Source organism: Anopheles maculipalpis, chromosome 2RL (assembly GCF_943734695.1).
Source record: "Anopheles maculipalpis chromosome 2RL, idAnoMacuDA_375_x, whole genome shotgun sequence".
In the NCBI taxonomy this organism is placed as follows: Eukaryota; Metazoa; Arthropoda; class Insecta; order Diptera; family Culicidae; genus Anopheles; species Anopheles maculipalpis.
In genome coordinates, this window is record NC_064871.1 from 2,987,812 (window position 1) to 3,006,512 (window position 18,701).

Here is an 18,701-nt window from a genome sequence, read left to right on the forward strand (position 1 = left end):
TGGTCCATTTTTAACTTCGATTTCCTCGTGAAAATGGTTTATTCTAGCGCCCACAGAGCTCACCCTCCCATCGATTAGCTCCCGCTCGGTAAAACGTTGTTTCGTTAGAAATTTCGCTACAACATTAAGCTTGTTCTAGCAATTATCAGGCACTATAAGAGTGTACAGTGTGTGAAGAGAGAAAGCTCACTAATTAAATTCTGATCCATTCCATCCAACGAGCTTGGGCTGTGGGTGGGTAGGCAAGTTGATTCGTTTTTTTCTCTCTCTCTCTCTCTCTCTCTCTCTTCACTGCCCATCTGCTCCATCTGTTCCACGTGAATCATCGTGTACACACCAGGCAGCGGAAACCAAATCTACAACGTGGCGTCCAATCCACTGCTCGCTGACACATCGTCACTTCACACAGAAATGCTTTAACGCAAGATAGAAATGAATCAAATGCTGATTCTTGAGAAAAACCGACCCGCATGATCGTTGAGGGATCAGCACCGATAATAACTTGGCTTTCCGGGGTGTATTGGTTCACAGCACTCCTGCTACTTGATGAACTTCTCGGCTAGCTCCGCTACGCTTCTTCAAATTGACAGTTTTATGCTTCGACGATCAGTGTCAAGGTCGCACAAACGTTCGTCAAGTGTAAAGAAAAAACACGATCGCGAACAGGAGAGATCATTGACCGCTAAACTCACGATCACTCGGGTGATGTTTATCGAGAGGCGCAGGTGAAGATTGCTTTTGTTTCTGTTCATGGTTGGATGGTAAGACAGAGTTATGTTTTTTTTTTCCAAAACAAAACTCGAACAAAAAATACACTCAAAACCATTACCTCATTGAGATCCGTACAGTGCGTAACATAACACTAGAACAACTCTTGTAGTTTGTGAATAAAACTAACTTTAAAACGATCGATCGAATTTATGTCCTCCGAATCCATTTCTAGAATTCAAACCGTTTTATTACATGAACGTTCGTTCTGTGTCTGCTACTTATCTCTGCAGAAGTCTTCAATAAAGCTCATAGAATAGCGCCGCCGTCTGTCACTCCATTATTCCGGACGTTTTGGCGGACGAATCAACACCAACTTCTGCCTTATAGTCAGTCCTACGTATGGGAAGGCGGTCCAAACAGGATTCCATACCTAATCCTCAACGACATCACCCCATCTCAATGTGGATCAACCACGTGTCATGAGGACATAAAAAAACGTTACAGGCTCGGCCATTCTTTTGGCTTGAATAGTCCACCAGAGCCTCGCGAGCCTAGTTACGATGATGAGATCACCGTACAGCTCGTAGAGTTCGTCTCTATAACGATTGATCCATTTTCCTTCCGCAAAGACGGGATCAAATATCTTTCTGAGAGGAATTCGCCAGTTTTGGACAGAGTCTAGGGCAAAGATACGTATCTAACAGTTCCAATGTCGTCCATTGCGACATTTATTTTGTAATGGCAAAATTTCCTAGTGTTCCTAGTGCCTAGTCTATGAAGACTTCAACCTGACTTCTTTTTTTTAAATGTACAAATGGTTGTTTGACAAGGCATTTTTTATCGTATAGTTATAGAATTTCCTGTTCAACCATTGATCTACTTTTTATTTATATTTATTCCAAGTTTTTTATACATTTAACGAACTTCATACCAAACCACAATAGTCCGAGAATAAATCGAAAAAAAATCGAACCCACTAACTGCACATAACTTCGCGTGCATCGTGTCTCTCTTTGTGGATAGTAACAGTAACAAATCTACAAATAGATCGATAACTTTGTTTACCCTACCGTCACCACCACAGTACACCCACCCAAGATAGACGAAATAGTACGTCGAGTGGCGCTTTTACGTTCCACCGATAATAGACTACCAAGCCGTTTAGCGATGACGTATGCTAGTAGTAGGAACGTGGTAAACATCACCAACAGACGACGGCGACACAACAATCACATCCACACACGAAGCGCACAAGCGCCAGTCCCGCGAGGCGAATGTTGTGTCGCAGAAACATCTAGAAGCGCACGGCATTACTCAGCAGCGATCGGGCGAAAAGTGCGCTAGCATATGCTGTGGCAAAAATCGATGGAAAATCGAGAAACGATTAATTCCACCCACAGTGACTTGCTTGATTTACCTTTCGCTCTTACGTTCTGGCTGTTTCCTCACATTTCATTAATGATTGGACCCCGTGCGTACACCCAACCAAATATTCATCTGTTTGTTTTATTTCTGGGCTTGCGATATCGATAACTGTTGTACTGGAAAAGCAAATAGTTACATGGTTTACTCGTGGGCATTCAGCACAGTCCAAAGGGCATCGTCCCGTCGACTGCACCTTGCAGCAACTTCAACAAATGATCTTCGGTTCAGAGAGATAAGATAACGCGCTTCCAACAGCAGGGTACACACGCAAAAATTATGAGTTTTTCGCACCAAAATAAAAACCAACCTCCCCTCCGATAAGATGCTATTCTGCAGATGGAAATTGTTACACCAGTGCCTTAATGCATTGGCATGAATCACAGCAGCACCAAACCACACCATTGGACCGCATAATGGCGCACTTTCCGTGATAAGCTGTCCGTTGGCGAATTCATTTCCCTTCTCTCAGCACTGGTTCGTCGAACCGCAACCCGACCAAAAGCTGACTCTGACATTGAAATTAACACCTCATTTCACCCTAACGCTCGACACACTGGGCCGGCTCACAACGACACCCGTAGAGGTTGGTTTTTTGCTGCTTTCGGATTGTTGTTGGAAGTGGAAGGAGTTGCTTCCGTGACTTCATCTTCGTACGGCGGCCGGTGGTTGTGTGTGAATGGTGTGAAAATTTTCACCTCAAATCGGGTATGACCTCGCATCGACTCATAACAACGCGTAAATAACAGTAGCTTCGTATAGACAACAGCGGCAATGGAAAACCCATTGACAAAGGGTGAGAATCTGGTGGATTTGAGGTTTTTTTCTTTCCTAAAATGATAAAGAAAGATTAGCAAAAAAAAAAACTGAGCTAATGACGTGACGATGGTACATCACAGTTACCCGAAAGATAAGATAAGGTTGATGATCTTTGAAGTCAAACTTCAAGTGTCTTTAAGTTAAATATTAACTAAACAAACCAATGCAAAAAACAACATATTTAGCTCTGTTTTGTAGTTATATTGAAGGGTATTCTAGGCATTTTTGAGGCTTTCCTGTGGGATTTTAACAGATTCTGTGATATCGTGCTACCCAAATATTGTAGGAATCGTTCCGAAAGTTTATGAAGAGCTCTCTCCGTCATATTTTGTCTTCTATTTTGAGTTTTAATCTCAAAAACTCAGTGTTTCTAAAATCATTTAGACGAATCCACTCTTATTTGGCAACCTGTCAACTGTGTGACATATTCCAAAAATGTCTATATTACTATCAAATATCTCCGAAAAGCATCCAAACACTTAACGTCTTCAAAACTGTGGAATATCTGAAGACATCTGAAGCTTGTAGACACCTCTCCTATAAACTTTTCCGATTTCATTACAAAAAGCTAGCTAGACAAAGCCATCGAAGCAGCAACTTTCTTTCCAGCTAACTTTGAAACCAAACTGCAAAAACACACAACGTGTAAACGACAAACTGTGCCAAAAGTGCAACCCAAATCGATCGAAACCGTGGCGAAAACAAATGCCGGCCATCGCTTTATCGCCCCATCAAGCACACACGATCTGCAGCATTATTATTTGGCTGGCTCCGTTCCAAATCGATCCGCGACCCTATGCGGATCATCGAACCAGAGTGAGAGTGAGAGGGAGAGAGAAAGAGAAAGAGCCGGCACATAAATACCGTGTAGCGCCGCAACGCATATAGGATGTGCATATTTGGCACACATCATATACGAGTCATTCATACTGCACAAGGGAAGGTAAGGAAAAATGAAGAAAACCCAATGACCCGTTTTCCCTGGACACCTCCGCGGCAACTGACCCCTTTCGATGGCGCGCTAGCTAGAAAGAGAGAGAGAGAGACACGAACAGTGACCAGGTTCGCTGCATTCAGGCACGAATGATGATCCCCCACCGTGGGGAGAGCTCCGGGCGGGCCAAGTGAAATTTATGATGCATAAAGAAAAACAATATTCCCCTGAACTGAACTGAAATCATCATCAATGACGGGTTATTACAATCAATATACTATTAGCAAAACGGTTGTTATTATTCCTTTCCATTCAGGATCATTTAAGCCGCATTTAACTGTGAGTCCATCCCCCATTTAGATCGTCATTAGTCCACGAAGCCACCAGTGTAACAGGAGACCACAGTTATGTCACCCTGTTTCGACTTAATCCAGATGATTTCATAGCCCTCACACAACCTCACAACTTACTGACGCAGCTCCTGCTTCTCAAAACGCATCGAATTAAGTCATCGCGCCACTTGCGGTACTTTTGCTCCGAATCCATCCTCGGACCCGGTGTTTGCTCGTTAGAAAGCACCTTAACGCTTCCGGGTAAGTTTATGTCTTCTTGTGGCCGGTACTTTTTACGCCCCGGTGTCTGTTGTGTCCCGTTTCCGACTGCTGTAAATTAATTAGCTTTCAAAGAGATTTTTTCTCTCGCTATTACTCGTTCTTCGCACACTTGAGCTCCACAATACCAACGTTCACTGGTTTGCCGCTTGGATGGGAAATAAATGATCTGCGCCACAAACAAGCTCCACAAAACAGTTCGGTTGGTCAATTGTTGAAAGACCATCGGTTTAGAGGGAGAGAGAGAATGGAAGGCTCTATTGCCGAGTCCCAAAACGCTGGGTGTTTGGAAGTCATCGGAGAAGATCTTTATTTTATGGCTTCTACGGTACTATATTTTTCCATCCCATCGCATCGAGAACATCGTCGGCGTTTCGACCCGGAAAATCTTGAATACTTTGCGATTTCCTTCCGGAGCTCCCCAAGATGGACGTCGACCACCACCAAATGGCACACGAGTCGTGACGATGGTTCTCGGCTAGTAGTTTTAGACCATGAAAATCGCTACCATACAGATGGCGATGGAAACGACTCACCCAGGAAGAGAACGAAGGCAACGAATGTCGGGATTTTCCCTTGGATTTTGCTGGGAAGGCTGAGAATGACAATCCAACAATCAACCGAACCGAAGCGGGATTCTTTTTTGTCGCTCGATAAATCCAATTGAGCGGCAATTTTAAATGCCATTTTGGTCGGCCGTTCTGTTCGTATGTGTCTTGGAAAAGCTCCAACTAGCCAATCTGGACAACGGCGAAGAACAAGGCGCCAAAGTGAACGCCCACGGTGCTGAACTAGGCACTACCTAGAAGACACGATTCGATTCGAAACGGAGTCGTCGTGTGCAAATGAGCTGGAGCAACCGATTTTAGATGAAGATACTTGAATTATGCATGCTTTGAGCGTTTGCGGGTAATTAAATTTCAATTGCACCAACACCTGAGCACAAATCCGGCTAAAGATCAATTTGTGACTTTGTTTCTTTCAGAAAATAAATTATATTTTTACAATTATCTTCCATATGAATCGTATGTTTTAGGCTAGTTTTAAAACGCTACCGGCTGTATTGTTTCTAGTGCATTCGTTTGGCACTGTAAAGTCACCAAAAAGCTCCTCAAAATAAAGCATTAGAAAACAAAACCATTCCAAAAAAAATGCTACTGTGACATTTAAATGTCCAAACAAGCGCTTCGCTCTATACGCTATTTCGGTACATTTTCCATGACATGATTTCATTATTACCATGCCAAGTTGTCCTTCGGTGTGCGACACAAAAGCAAAGCATACGGCACACGATCCCCCTCCCACCATCCCCATATCCCATCGTGTGCGCGATGCATGTGGGCCGCTACCAACTCCGAGAAGCCGTTTCTCCACATCCAATTCGCTCCGTTCGTTCGTTTTTCCTTGGCCGAAGGTCGTCTGGCAACACGGTTGCAGCTCGGACGGTATGCAATCCGGACGGATGGAGGGATGGAATCGAATGGAGCGGAAGCAACTACCCTACAAATGCTAAAATATGTAACACAGAAGAAGGCGAGCATTGTTGGGGTAAAATTCGAACGCACGGGCATGGCCGCGCGGCAACCACCACAAATGCAATTTCACACCCACGAACGAATGGAACGCCATTAGCGGATTAGCAATAAAAAAGCGTTCAGTTTTTGCTCTGGCCACCTCTCCGGGCTCTGGCTGGCACGGGATGGCTAGCGGATCTCGTCACGCTCGGATAGATACCGGCAGTTTGTGCGGGTGTGTGTGTGTGTGTGCGTGAGCGAGTGCACTTCTCCACGTTTCTTGCACCAGCAAGAAAACATCAACTTGTGCCGGAACTTCGGAAGACAGTCCTACAATGGTGCTTCTTGTATCTCTGCTGGTGTATGTGAGGAACATTTGTATGAGGAGTTCTCTACAAAGATGCTTATTTGTGCATCTTTGTACATAACACCTTAAGAATGGCTGTTTCGACTTTCGGTTGCATCGCTTATCTAAAATTAGAGTAGAAAATTATGTTCATTATGCTTCTACATTCAAGTTCCAAAACGGAGGAAGAACAATAAACAACAAGCTCATACCTTGGTGCAGTTAATTTACGATGTACCACCGCAATGCTCGAGAACCGACCTTTACAGCGTCCATCGCGAACCGTTCGTTACCTCCTGGGTCTCGTACGATACCATCCTTGAACTGAAAGGACATACAGTCCTTGCTACAGAGCTGGTCATAGTAAATACCACAATCCCGGCACAAACGGCATGCCAAAAAATGTAAACTTCCCACTCAGGCACAAGACATATCAATATGCTAAACAACAAACTAGCATTACGCTGCACCTTTAGTGCTTCATGTTGCCAAGCTGCTGGTCGGTAGTAATAGCAAATTGTCCTCTTAACTTACTCCCGGTATCGTGTATCGTTCCATTGCTTTCTCACAAGTTTGAAATTGTTTTATTCATTCAACTTCCCGTCTAGCAATCTAGCGGCCTGGCCGTCCCTTATGAATAAAAAAAAAACTTCCCGTCTTCGGTTGCAAGGTTTCAAGCCGGACCTGGATGGTAAAAAAAACTTCCTTTTGAATTGCAGAGAGGGAGAGAGAGAGCTTTTGAAAATGTTTCCCTTGTAGAGTTTTTCCTTTGCTTTGTAAAAAGAAAAAACAGAAAACATTCATACATTTTTTAAACGAGTCTAACATTGAGCGGTGTACAGATGGCAAATGTATATTAATATTTAATGTTTAGCTCCACTTCGGACAGGTTGATCGAATAGTATTGCCGGTAAGGTACGGGCGTAAAAACAAGAAAGGTATGGGTTCAAATCTCGTGCTTTCTCCTAAATGCAGGAGGAGTGTGTGATGATGAGTATAGAATATCGATTTAATTAAATCAACACCTCCTCGGTATGGGTCTCCTCTACCCATTTACATGTTTTCACATCCTCAAATTACGATAGGGGAAAGCTTTCTCTCAAGATAACGATATCAGGTGTGCGATCGATTCCAATTCCCATTGTTGTACGTTGTTGTTCTCCTCTCTCCCCCTAACGATACATTTTATTCTACAAATTAAAAACCCATTCCTTTAACTGCGTGTTTTGAGAGTTCAGGAAGAAATTTATGACACTACACAAAGGAACACAAAACCCACTTCTTCTGAGGGCAATGAAAATCGACCCTAAGGAAAAGACCTGACTCTGACGTCATGCTTGACAAGCTCAAAATGGTTGTGTGTCCCCTCTCGTAGTGATGGTTATTTATCGGAGCGATAGCGATACAAGCAGCAACATTGGTGGAAAACATTCTTTACCCTTAATTCGAAGACTTCTAAATCGCTTTCAGGGATCGATCGAATACACACCCGTACACACCCGATGTTCGATTAAACTATTCGTACTCGTTAGTCAACCTGCTACTAGCGATACCGCTTTCAGTAGCATTCCAATTCCTGTTTTACAGGGATCTCCAACACCCATAAAGTCCACGAAGAAAATAATGCCAAAGTTTATAGTTTTTAATCAACAATATATTTAATTATTTGTGTTGTACAGAATATTAGCAAAAATAAAGGTTAAAAACCGTCCTTGGTATACCAAAGATTGCCTGGTTTCTGAAAGGAAGTTTAAGTATTATAGAAACTGCACATTGCACTCGTAGTTAGTCCTGTCTGTGGTAAATCGAGATCAGTCAGCTATTCTCCCCTAGATATTTAACTCCTATCTTAAAATTATCCAAAGCTCATAGGACATTCATAAATTCTTGTCCCGTCCATACAGACCACTTTAACAACACCTGCAGGAATCCCACCGACAGCTCCGATATTGTGTAGCAATGTTTGGAGAACCCTTCGGTACAAGCATATCGCTCTTTTATCCACGTCCTCCCATCCATAACAAAAACACCGTTGCCAAGGTGCCCCGGTGTTTGGGTCGTGGAACGCACGTGAACTCTTCGTGCGTTGCCTCCTAGCGGATGGCAAGAATGCAACTTCCGGGCAAAGCTCCATAACAAAATGCAGGCAAAAATTGCGATACATACCAATAATGTCATCATTTTGGGTATCGAAAAAAAACGATTGCGTAATGCTTGAATGTACGAATCGGGAGCATACACTAAAATTCGCAATTTCGACCGCTTCCGGTTCGGTGTGCAAAATCCCATTACCGGTGGTAGCTAGCAAAGGCCATCGAACTTGAGGCAAAAACCCACTAGAAGCCAAGTTGCATCCGAGGCACATTGATCCATTCTTGTTTCACACCTTGCCGGAGAGCCGGAGAAGTGGAATGCGCATTCTCTTATGAACTTCTGGACGCACTTCTATTTCCATTTTCCTCCCCACGGAGCAACCTGGAGAGTGGAGGAAAAAGAAAAATATGAGGTTGAGAAAGAAAACTTCACTAACCCCTTGTGTCGTACACCACCTGTGCTACAATGTTGGTGAGTGAGAACGGCGGTCATTCGGTTCGTTGGTCGTTTTCTTCGTCCGCAAGCATATCATTAATTGCGTCAGATGTGCAGGCGAATTCAGAGGGAAGAGAATAGAGGCAACGACCAACGCGAAGTGGACCAGATGGTGATGGCCTTCGCTTCTTCTACCGTCCCCAGCTCTAAAAACGGTCAAACAAACTTTCGGTAGACCAATTTGTGTCTCAAGGTTAGAAAGCCAACTTTGGTTGCTTTGTATTGTTGGCGCTCTTTGACTCCGTCGTAGAGGATCGATAAATATATCCTGAACAGGATTAGCAAACACCTCAAACCAGGCTCTGTGCATCCACCGATTCTCATCGATTTATACGGTTGGTCGGAAAGGAAAGCAAGAAGCAACATGAGACACATGAACGCACATAACCGGTCTTTGTTGGAGCGGACGATAGATAACACGTTTCGCGTTCCAGGCTGTTCTGACGGCTCGCCGTATTTTTCGGTGGCCGGAAACACGTGATCTGGCTTCTCGATCCACCTACCTGGTGACTGCGTTTTGTTGTTGAGAATTTGGTTGATTTCTTCCGTAGAGTCCGCCATGGTGATGAAGTGTTGAGGTCCTTAAAGAAAAGCCGAGAACAGAACTGTGCTGTGTGCTGCTGCTGGTCGCTCTCGCACGAACGGACGAGCTGTCTAGGGTATACGGGGGCGGGTGGTTAGCGACAGATTTTCTTTCGGTTCTGTGATTCCCCTGATGGTCTATCTCCCCTTTCCAATCGGCAATCGGAGGACCGGCTCGATGGATGCTGGAACTTTCTTCTCTAACTTCGACTGTTCACGGGATACGAGAGTTGCACTTTTTCCTGCACTGCCAACACGGCAAACGCGCACACACATCTACATACACAGACACACGCACGCACGCCACATACACAAATACACTTGCTTCGAGAGAAAAGAGAGTGCTGCACCTGGAACGATTCCACACCACACTTGAGTCGATTAGATTCGTGCAAAAAAAAAAAATGCTTCACGTGAAGCGCACGCACGGGGACACGGTCACAGGCACGCACGCACGCACGCACACACACACTCACAAACACACACACACTATCGGGATCGATCGACTCAGCTGCTTGCTGCTCAAGCGGGGTGTGTGCGAGTATTTCTTGCTTTTCTTCTTCTACCTGTAAATGCACTCACTCGCAGGCACACGTTGCACACACCTGCCCGGAAAAAGCGACGGTCACGAAATATTTTACTTATTCTGCACTGGACCTTCTGCTAGGTTCGCGCGGGTGGACGCAAACATACACACACGCACACCATCAAAACCACACCTGACGACGGCGGCTACGAGCAGAGCGAGCAAGCGAAGCTGATCGTTTCGCTTTTCTCGGAACAAGCGCAATGGGATGCGTATCTAGCTGACAGATAATTACAGCGATGACGACGTCAACGGCGACGGGGTTGTTGGTGGATGGCCCGGAACGAGGGAGGAGTTCGTTTTTTTTATTCGACGATAAAATTCGCTCGCCACAACCGTGACCTTTCGATTGATTATCCGGAGTAGGAGAACGTATGCAACAGCCCTTACTTACACTCACGCACACAATCACACACACACACACACACACATATACACACGTACTTGGGGGATGGAGAAAAGAATATGAACTGGTGAAAACAAGAACCTCCTGGACAGGGATTATGTGCCCGATTTCGTCTTGGGACTTTCTCGAATGCGGAGGGTTTTTTTCTTGTTCTCAGTTTCTGGTCACCTCTTGCTCGGCTTTTTTTCTTCACTCTCGTACAAGTCCGGACACGCACAGCAACCGCACGACCGCACAGCCACACGTTGTTTTTGGTAGTGAGCTTTCTCGTTTATCCGTGCCCATTCCAACACTGAGCCGGATATTCAATGAACGGTTCAGTGCTAAATTGACACACGGGTGCGTTTTTATGCCGGTGTTGAGTGCTGTCGTTTTCGACCGTGCGGTTGTGGGTGGTTTGCTAATTCTTGAGAGAAAAAACGAAACAAGAAAGTCTTACAAGTTGTATACCACAATATTGGAGTTTAAATAAATTCTCGTATTTAGAACAGTATGAAAATAGTATTTTTTTTATTTAGAGTTACCGAATCATAACTGCAACTTGAACCGACTTTTTGACATGCTGAATTTCCAGGCACTTAACAAATCATTCCACAATCCATCTTCTTTTCTTATCACACGTGACACAACATTTAAAATGATGGTTTTCTCAATTAATTTCTCTCTACCTCCACCACAGGAATGCTTCTTTTGTTCGTCAACTGTCAAACAGCTGTTCCTGGCTCAACCTCCTATTCCACGAAACACAGCTGTAAACAAATCCCGATCTGTCTGTGTTTGTAAAATTCATTCAAAAAACCACCCGCAACACACACACACAAATCCATTGCGCAAAGTGCTTCATCGCATACAATCGACTATTCCGTAGAAGGGATAGACATATCGAAAACCCGTTTCCTTTTGCCGTGAAATCGCGGTTGAAGCTAACGGTGAAAATGTTTGATTTCCATTCGTGAAGTTCATCTGCGCTAGAGAGACCACGCTGACGTGTTGCGGACCTGTCATCGGTAGAGCGGCGTTTTCCCAGTTCTAATCCCTGCATGCATAATAGTGCACACAGCAACACCGGCGTGCCTTTACGTGTGATAAGCCGCAATAAGTGCATTTATCGCACCACAGTTTATTATCTACCAATTAAGGTTTGATAAACCAAAAGTTTCGTCTTAACAAAACGTGTGTCCGTAACATAGCACGCCTGAGCTTGTTTCAAAATGACGTCAGCAACGGGAGAAGTTTTCATCGTATCGGCTGCCAGAACCCCGATCGGTAGGTAAATAAATTTTCCTTACTCGTGCAACATACAGAAGAACGTAAATTACCTGCGCTCAGCTGTAATAAAACCGAAAACCCAGGAAAGTACCCAAAATTATTAAGTCCATGCGTACACGCCTTGTCTGGGGATTTTTATGGCCACGAACAAGCATGCCGTTACGTGATGAACGTGTACAATCGAACCCAAGTGTTGCATAGTTGTCTTGCATCAGCCACGACGGCACACAGGGCATCGGTTTATCTATCGTGACAAATCCTGAGATGACACGATACATTCGATTTCCCTTTTATGTAACACACAAGATGCCGTCGGAGATGGGATGCAAATGAGCGCCTGTCCCGGGGTTGGTGGAATAAATTACCCGTGCTGTTAGCCTTGAAATATTCAAATTTTCATACAAGAAAAAAACTAGATTTTACCAAAACGCCACCGTAAATCTATGCAAATGCACACACAAAAAATGGACAAATTGTTGATTCATTTTGTTTTTGCTCATTAAGAAGTATTTTCAAAATGATTCCACATTAGAAAACCGATCAGGAAGATCATCAAGAAAGTTGATAGCGTTAAAAACAGTTTTTTTTGTTTCCTTGACTAATTAACTGATTCAAATCTACCCTCCTATTGCAGGTAATTTCATGGGAACGCTCGCTTCGCTAAGCGCCGCGGATCTTGGTGCGGTCGCCGTGAGAGGAGTCCTACAACGTGCTGGCGTAGATCCAGTCGACGTCAATGAAGTCATTCTTGGACAAGCCCTGACCGCCGGCCAGGGACAAAATCCGGCCCGTCAAGCTTCCATGAAGGCCGGTGTACCGAAGGAAGTTCCCGCGTACAACATCAACATGCTGTGCGGATCGGGCCTAAAAACGGTTGCACTCGGTTATCAAGCAATCCGTACCGGTGATGCTAGCGTAATCGTAGCCGGTGGACAAGAATCGATGTCAAAGGCACCGCACGTGATGCATCTGCGCGGTGGTACAAAAATGGGCGACGCCAAAATGGTCGATACGATGCTGAACGATGGTTTGACGGATGCATTCCACGATCTTCATATGGGTCTTACGGCGGAAAATTTGGCCACAGAGTATGAGATAAGCCGCGAGGCGCAGGATACGTTCGCTGCCAAGAGTCAACAGTTGGCGGAAGAATCACAGAAGAAAGGATACTTCACGGAGGAGATCGTTCCGGTGGAGGTTCCTGGGCGCAAGGAAACAATCCAATTTGCGGTGGATGAATATCCGAAGCATGGCACTACGGTGGAGGGACTGGCCAAGTTGAGACCGTGCTTCATTAAGGATGGTACGGTAACGCCGGGAAATGCGTCCGGTATTAACGATTCTGCTGCGGCCGTACTGCTGATGTCCGAGGAAGAGGTTAAGAAGCGTGACGCGAAACCATTGGCAAAGATTGTCGCTTACGCGCAGACCGGAATCTGTCCAAAGACGATGGGAGCTGGACCGATCTCAGCCGTGGAAGCTGTGGTAAGTACCATTTAAAATGAAAGAATTCGAGAAGAAAAACCCTACAAACATTGCTTTTGATTACAGCTGCAAAAAGCCGGATGGAAAATGGAAGACGTCGATCTGTTTGAACTGAATGAAGCATTCGCTGCTCAGGCGCTGGCCGTCAACAAAGGGCTCGGTGTGGATCCGGCGAAGGTTAACGTGGGCGGTGGAGCCATCGCTCTCGGTCATCCGATTGGCGCATCCGGTAAGGATTGTAACGAACGCATTTTATATTCCAATCGGTTTTTGATATTGATTTTTGATATTCCTACTTTCAGGTTGCCGTGTGCTTGTGACACTGCTCTACGCACTCAAGCGAACGGGTGGCAAAAAGGGCATTGCATCGCTGTGTGTCGGTGGAGGTATGGGTGTTGCGATGGCCGTGGAAATGGTATAGAATGTTTCCCGGGGTGTTTTTTTTTTCGGGAACATTATCTGCAACCTTGTGTACTTATTATGCTTACCGATACGATATGTATTTTGTCTCCAGTACTAATCAATTGTATTTTTATCTTCTTCTCGAAGGAAGAGTAAAGCGTACCACTTAAGCAACAAAACAACCACACGTGCGCGTGTTGTTGATTGACAATAAACGTTAAAATAATCTATCTTTGAGGAGGATTTTAAAAAAAATGCTGTACACATTACCAAGCTCACACCATCTTGTTTTCGACCAGCGTTGAATAATGGGCCTGTTGGGCGCGCTTTTGCTTAAACGTGAGTTTCTTATCGACCGGTTTTTTCCTTCCTTTGGTCGAATTTATATAATCCTCAAATGACGCTTTCATGTTTATCTGTGGAAAAGAGAATTGGAATCAAACGAAGTATATGATTAGCAAAATGTTTCTAAGAGGTAGGAGAACGTGTTAACTGCCAGTTATTTTATTCAGTAATTCGACAGGCTTTACAAGAGGGAAATAGGGGGCACATACTACGAACTTTTATTTGCTAGATTATTGTTCTGTTTGTTTAATAGCTTCACTGAGTTTTAAAATATGTATCGACAGATAAAACTGCAGCAGACTGTTCTTTGGACTTAATCTTTAATATTACACAGAGCTTTTAGCTATTTCTACCACATTACACGCTTAGCTTCAAGCTACCCTTGCTATGGCGTCGCACGAAAACGAATATTATTTTTATCACGGGATTAATTAAATTTCTGCATTTTTCGTCCCTCTTGTGCTGATCTTTCTGTTTGTTCTGATCGCAACTGAATGGTGTATATGGCTACAATGGTTCAGGGGAATAAAAGCGTGCTTCAAAAACGGGGACCGTATGGTTATAAATTACAGGACAGAAGGATTTAACATTTATCTTATGTTATCGCAAAAAACCAACAACTTTACATTTTGTTTTATCTTGATTTCACGAAATTACAGATAATCATAGCCTGGGGTGTATCAGAGACGGTTGGTAGCTTATTTAAAAGAAGCCTAGCTACTCATAATACAGTGGTTTGAATAGGTTTTCTGAGTGTTTGTATATATAGTTCGGAAACTATCACTAGCAAGATAACAAAGAATTCTTCTTAACGATCTACTCGTTAGCATATCAGCATCAACCATAAACAGGATAGTTTGCCTGTCTTTTTGCTTACCATCTGCTATCACCGCCTCGGCCGTTCCTGAGTACCCTTGGCGTAACCAAGTCAAAGAACACAATGTCCATCCAAAACTCTTTACATCTTCCACTTACGATCCTCCCCTAGGAAACATCATAAACGGGACAAACAATGATAAGTGGCAGGCAAAGCGCCGTCAATTCAATTGTTGACCAACTTCAGCGGCTCGGCCGGATAGTAACCGTTGCAGCTAACATTCTCCGTGAAACTATTGTAACAATGATCGAGCGGATATTTGGCCACCTCATTCATGGAGGGAACGCAAATTTTGGCGTGCTGCTTTATAAGTCCCGCCCACAGCGAAGCATCCTCAACGCCCGGACCGGATCGTGTCGTAAAGAACGATCCCCAAAACTTGGACACAATGTACGGTGCGTCCGGATGTCCGGCATCACAATCACGCATTCCTTCCGCTTCCATCTCCTCCACGATCGCCACCGTATCCGCTGTCGTATACTTAGACGGTGTGTACATGTCCTGTATCAGATTGTCCCCGACGTACAGATAGCGTGGGTCAGATTTGTGGCAAATTTTACCCAGCAACACCGTCAAATCGCGCCAATTTCCTTGCGAATAAACTCCATACCGTTCCAACTGTCCAGCCGTTAGCGGTTCCGTCTCATCATGGCCCTCGAGCCGTACGAACGGTTTTCCAGCCGTAAAGAAGCCCGGTTTCTTCGCAAATCCAACCACCACATCAAACAACTCCGGCCAATCCGGTCCGTACGCGTACGAAGCGGTAAAGTTCGCAAAATCTATATGCGAACCCGTCACAAGGAAGGTGGTTTTCGTTTTCTTTAGCTCCCGCAGCCAACGGATCAACTCCGGTGAAGCTTTCTGCAGGTACTGTTCCGGATTAGCTTTCAAGGCTTCGAAATAACCACCTATGTTTGCGCCGAAATGATCACGCGAGTACATGTACACCAGCCCATCGAGAATGTCCGGCCACACGTTATACCGACCGATGCGTTCATGGGCCTCCTCGTCCAACGTATCGATCACGCGCCCGAACAAAAGTGTCGCGCAAATGTCGAAATAATCCAGCACCGTCCGTATCTGCTCGGAGAGTGGCCCATTCCAGGCCACCAACATATTCCGACAGTACTCGTTCGTCACTTCCCACCGTTTCTCGTCACCGTAGTAGGCACGGATTTCTTCGTCTGCCATACGCTTCGTGCCGTGCGTCGCCTGCTGTATAACACCGTCCGGATCAAGCTTCAGGATGTTACCCCGTTGAAAGTCGATAATCAGCCCGCGTTGCAGAAAGTCCTTGTCGAGCGGTTGTAACAAATGCCGACCTGAATAGCCACGCTGTTCCACCAGAAACCGCGACACGGTCCGATACTCGAGCTCGATCATCTCACCGATCCTGTACCGCAGCAGCGTGTTGTCCAGATCAAACCCGACACAGTCGTAGTCGGCAAAGCTAAATGTGTCCGCCCCGGTCATGATGCGGTTGGCAGAGTAGCGCGAATAAAACCGTTCAGATGTTCCGGTCCCGTAGCAACACGGCAGCGTGCGCCAACACAACGAGGCGCCAATGTTTTGACAGTTTACCTGACAGCCAGCTGCCGTTGCTCGAGGCAACACGCAATGCAAACTTTTGCTCGTAGTGGTGATGCTGGTGGCAAACGCGCGGATAAACGGCACACTTGCTGCGCTTACTCCCGACGAACTGGCACTGGCACCGAACAGACCCGCACTGGTGCCACAACGGGCCACAAATTTAACCGACGACCTCATGCTTTACCCCCGTGCACTGTTTTTGCGAGATTTATTTCTGTTCACACTCTTCACCAAAGCATTGTGCCTCGCGCGCGCACACGCACACGCGCGTATTCTGTTCCGTTCTCTCGCCCGGACGATCACGCAAATATGTACTCGACCGCGTGACTTCGTGTGGCGTTCTGCAATAAAGTGCGCTGTACGTTTGTCTCGCTTGGCTCCTTATCTTCTTCCGTGTCCTTTTCTAGCCGTTTCACACTTTCCGCAATATCAAACGAAAACAAACACCCAGACCTTCAGCCGCGTTGATTCAAAACAACACCACAAAAGCAAGCTTCATACACGCGCAGGTGGGTGGTAAGCGAAGGGAAGCATTGTTCGAGATAGAACCACCACCGTTGCGGATCTCCGTGGCCTCGGTTGTCAGCGCACTATAGCAACTGTCTAGCGAGTATGATTTTTTACGTAACTCAATCAGGTCAATCAACAATCCTAAAAATTCAATGCCTCTAACACCATTATATGTGGGCACCGTGTTGACCTCGAATTTGATAGCACACTTTCGTGCACGGTAGGTGGGTGGGTGTATCGATTAATCCACCACCAAAGCGCTGTTCAGAATTACTCAACAGTATCGTGTTTGGGTTCACACTGTTCCCGAAATAAATCTGCAACCGTAGCTCAAGAGGGGATCACGAGATTTGTATCCGTGCCGTGTGAGTAGTGGGATTCATTCATTCGAATTAGCACTGGTATAGTGTCTAGTATTCACTGTCACAATCGTCGTCGGATGCTGCTGGGATGGGCCTTTCAATGACGATGACGTCTTGATATCTCGTTCAAATCGAAATCCCTACTGCATTGCTGCACGTCTACTGCAACGACTAAACCTGGCACACGTGTACTGTGCAGTTGGCACCAGCAACAAACTCTTGCCAACTAAAATCATTCGCAACACACATACATTTGCTATGAAATTTGTTTTTGTTTTGATCAAGGACGCAACCGTCGTAATGGTGGGCTGTCAAACGGATCAGCTGTGCGCATATCGTGACCTTTTTCCTCAATTGTTTGCAATTTGGGGCATCACATTTTGCGGAATTGTGCCTCATATTACTAAAAGCAGAAAACAAAGGTAATTTTACTCTGTACTTACCTCCTTTGGGATGTGTATGTATCGGATGTACTTGGAGTAAATCACAAAATTGTCCAACAAATACTGCTGGCCAAGCTGGTCGATGTAAACCACATTTTCCATGGTAACGTTCATAAACCTACGGAAGAGAGAATAGCCATCCTTGCATTATACGTTACCGGTGAACAGTATTGCTGATACGTGCCGACACATACCCATCAACACCGACAACTTTTCCCGCCACCGAGGTATCATTCTGCAGCTCAATCAATGTATTTTTACGGATTATACACTGGGCAAGTCCCGTTAGATAGTTGACGGAATTATACTTTTCTTTTCGATTCATTTCCATCGTTTTTTCGCCGCGTAATAATTGTACAAACCAAACCACCAAGACGAGGGAATCTGAAGACGCTTTTTGTCCCGCTTTGTGCCGGGTCTGTGTTTACATTGCATCCTGGTTTGTACCGACTGTCAAAGAAGGTGTAAACAACGGTTCTTTTTGCATCTCTCCAACAGTCACCTGGATGACACCCTCCATACTTGTTTTTCCCGTTCTTCTGGTGTCTTTTATCTGTACATTCATAATTTATCGCTTCAAATCAAATCAAGTTATATACGAATCTGTTAATTTCTCTTCCAAACACGGCCACAATAAACCCTTTTTCATCTGTTGCATGCTGGGCAACGAGACAAAAGCGCCTCTATAAAGATGCCGCTAGCTAGAACTGTCAATGAACTTGGGATTCTTTTTTTGTAATCGCGCAAGAACCTGCAATTACAAGTTGTGATACGAATAAATAAATACACACACACACAATTGACACGTCTTCGTATCTTGTTCTTTTTGGATTCAATTGTGGCCACCGTTTTCTCGACGCGGAAGTAGACACCGTGATCGAGAGTTCTCGTGCCGGTG

General features: G+C 45.0%; 4 protein-coding genes across 4 annotated transcripts in view; 1 reads left to right on the top strand and 3 right to left on the bottom strand.

Annotated features, from left to right (window-relative positions):
• The window catches only part of LOC126557483 (3-phosphoinositide-dependent protein kinase 1), a 386,951-nt gene that overhangs the window by 71,978 nt on the left and 296,272 nt on the right, over positions 1 to 18,701 (bottom strand). The window lies entirely within an intron of this gene.
• Positions 11,702 to 13,746, top strand: LOC126558235 (acetyl-CoA acetyltransferase). Its single transcript, XM_050214206.1, has 4 exons — positions 11,702 to 11,786; positions 12,424 to 13,274; positions 13,341 to 13,503; positions 13,577 to 13,746. Exons 1-4 carry the CDS (start codon positions 11,732 to 11,734, stop codon positions 13,693 to 13,695), a joined length of 1,188 nt encoding a protein of 395 aa, XP_050070163.1. The 5' UTR covers positions 11,702 to 11,731; the 3' UTR covers positions 13,696 to 13,746.
• LOC126559449 (U7 snRNA-associated Sm-like protein LSm10) lies at positions 13,952 to 18,134 on the bottom strand. Its single transcript, XM_050215610.1, has 3 exons — positions 17,998 to 18,134; positions 17,804 to 17,921; positions 13,952 to 14,092 (listed from the first exon to the last, which is right to left on the bottom strand). Exons 1-3 carry the CDS (start codon positions 18,132 to 18,134, stop codon positions 13,952 to 13,954), a joined length of 396 nt encoding a protein of 131 aa, XP_050071567.1.
• Positions 15,062 to 16,680, bottom strand: LOC126557697 (5'-nucleotidase domain-containing protein 1). Its single transcript, XM_050213558.1, has one exon. It carries the CDS (start codon positions 16,663 to 16,665, stop codon positions 15,064 to 15,066), a length of 1,602 nt encoding a protein of 533 aa, XP_050069515.1. The 5' UTR covers positions 16,666 to 16,680; the 3' UTR covers positions 15,062 to 15,063.

Excerpts from the sequence above, each read along its gene's own strand:
- LOC126558235 (XM_050214206.1), top strand. The coding sequence starts at position 11,732 with ATGACGTCAGCAACGGGAGAAGTTTTCATCGTATCGGCTGCCAGAACC. Across the intron at positions 11,787-12,423 it reads GGCTGCCAGAACCCCGATCG|GTAATTTCATGGGAACGCTC; the intron begins GTAGGTAAATAA and ends CTCCTATTGCAG. Across the intron at positions 13,504-13,576 it reads TCATCCGATTGGCGCATCCG|GTTGCCGTGTGCTTGTGACA; the intron begins GTAAGGATTGTA and ends TCCTACTTTCAG.
- LOC126559449 (XM_050215610.1), bottom strand. The coding sequence starts at position 18,134 with ATGGAAATGAATCGAAAAGAAAAGTATAATTCCGTCAACTATCTAACG. Across the intron at positions 17,922-17,997 it reads AAAGTTGTCGGTGTTGATGG|GTTTATGAACGTTACCATGG; the intron begins GTATGTGTCGGC and ends TCTCTTCCGTAG. Across the intron at positions 14,093-17,803 it reads ACATACACATCCCAAAGGAG|ATAAACATGAAAGCGTCATT; the intron begins GTAAGTACAGAG and ends TCTTTTCCACAG.
- LOC126557697 (XM_050213558.1), bottom strand. The coding sequence starts at position 16,665 with ATGAGGTCGTCGGTTAAATTTGTGGCCCGTTGTGGCACCAGTGCGGGT.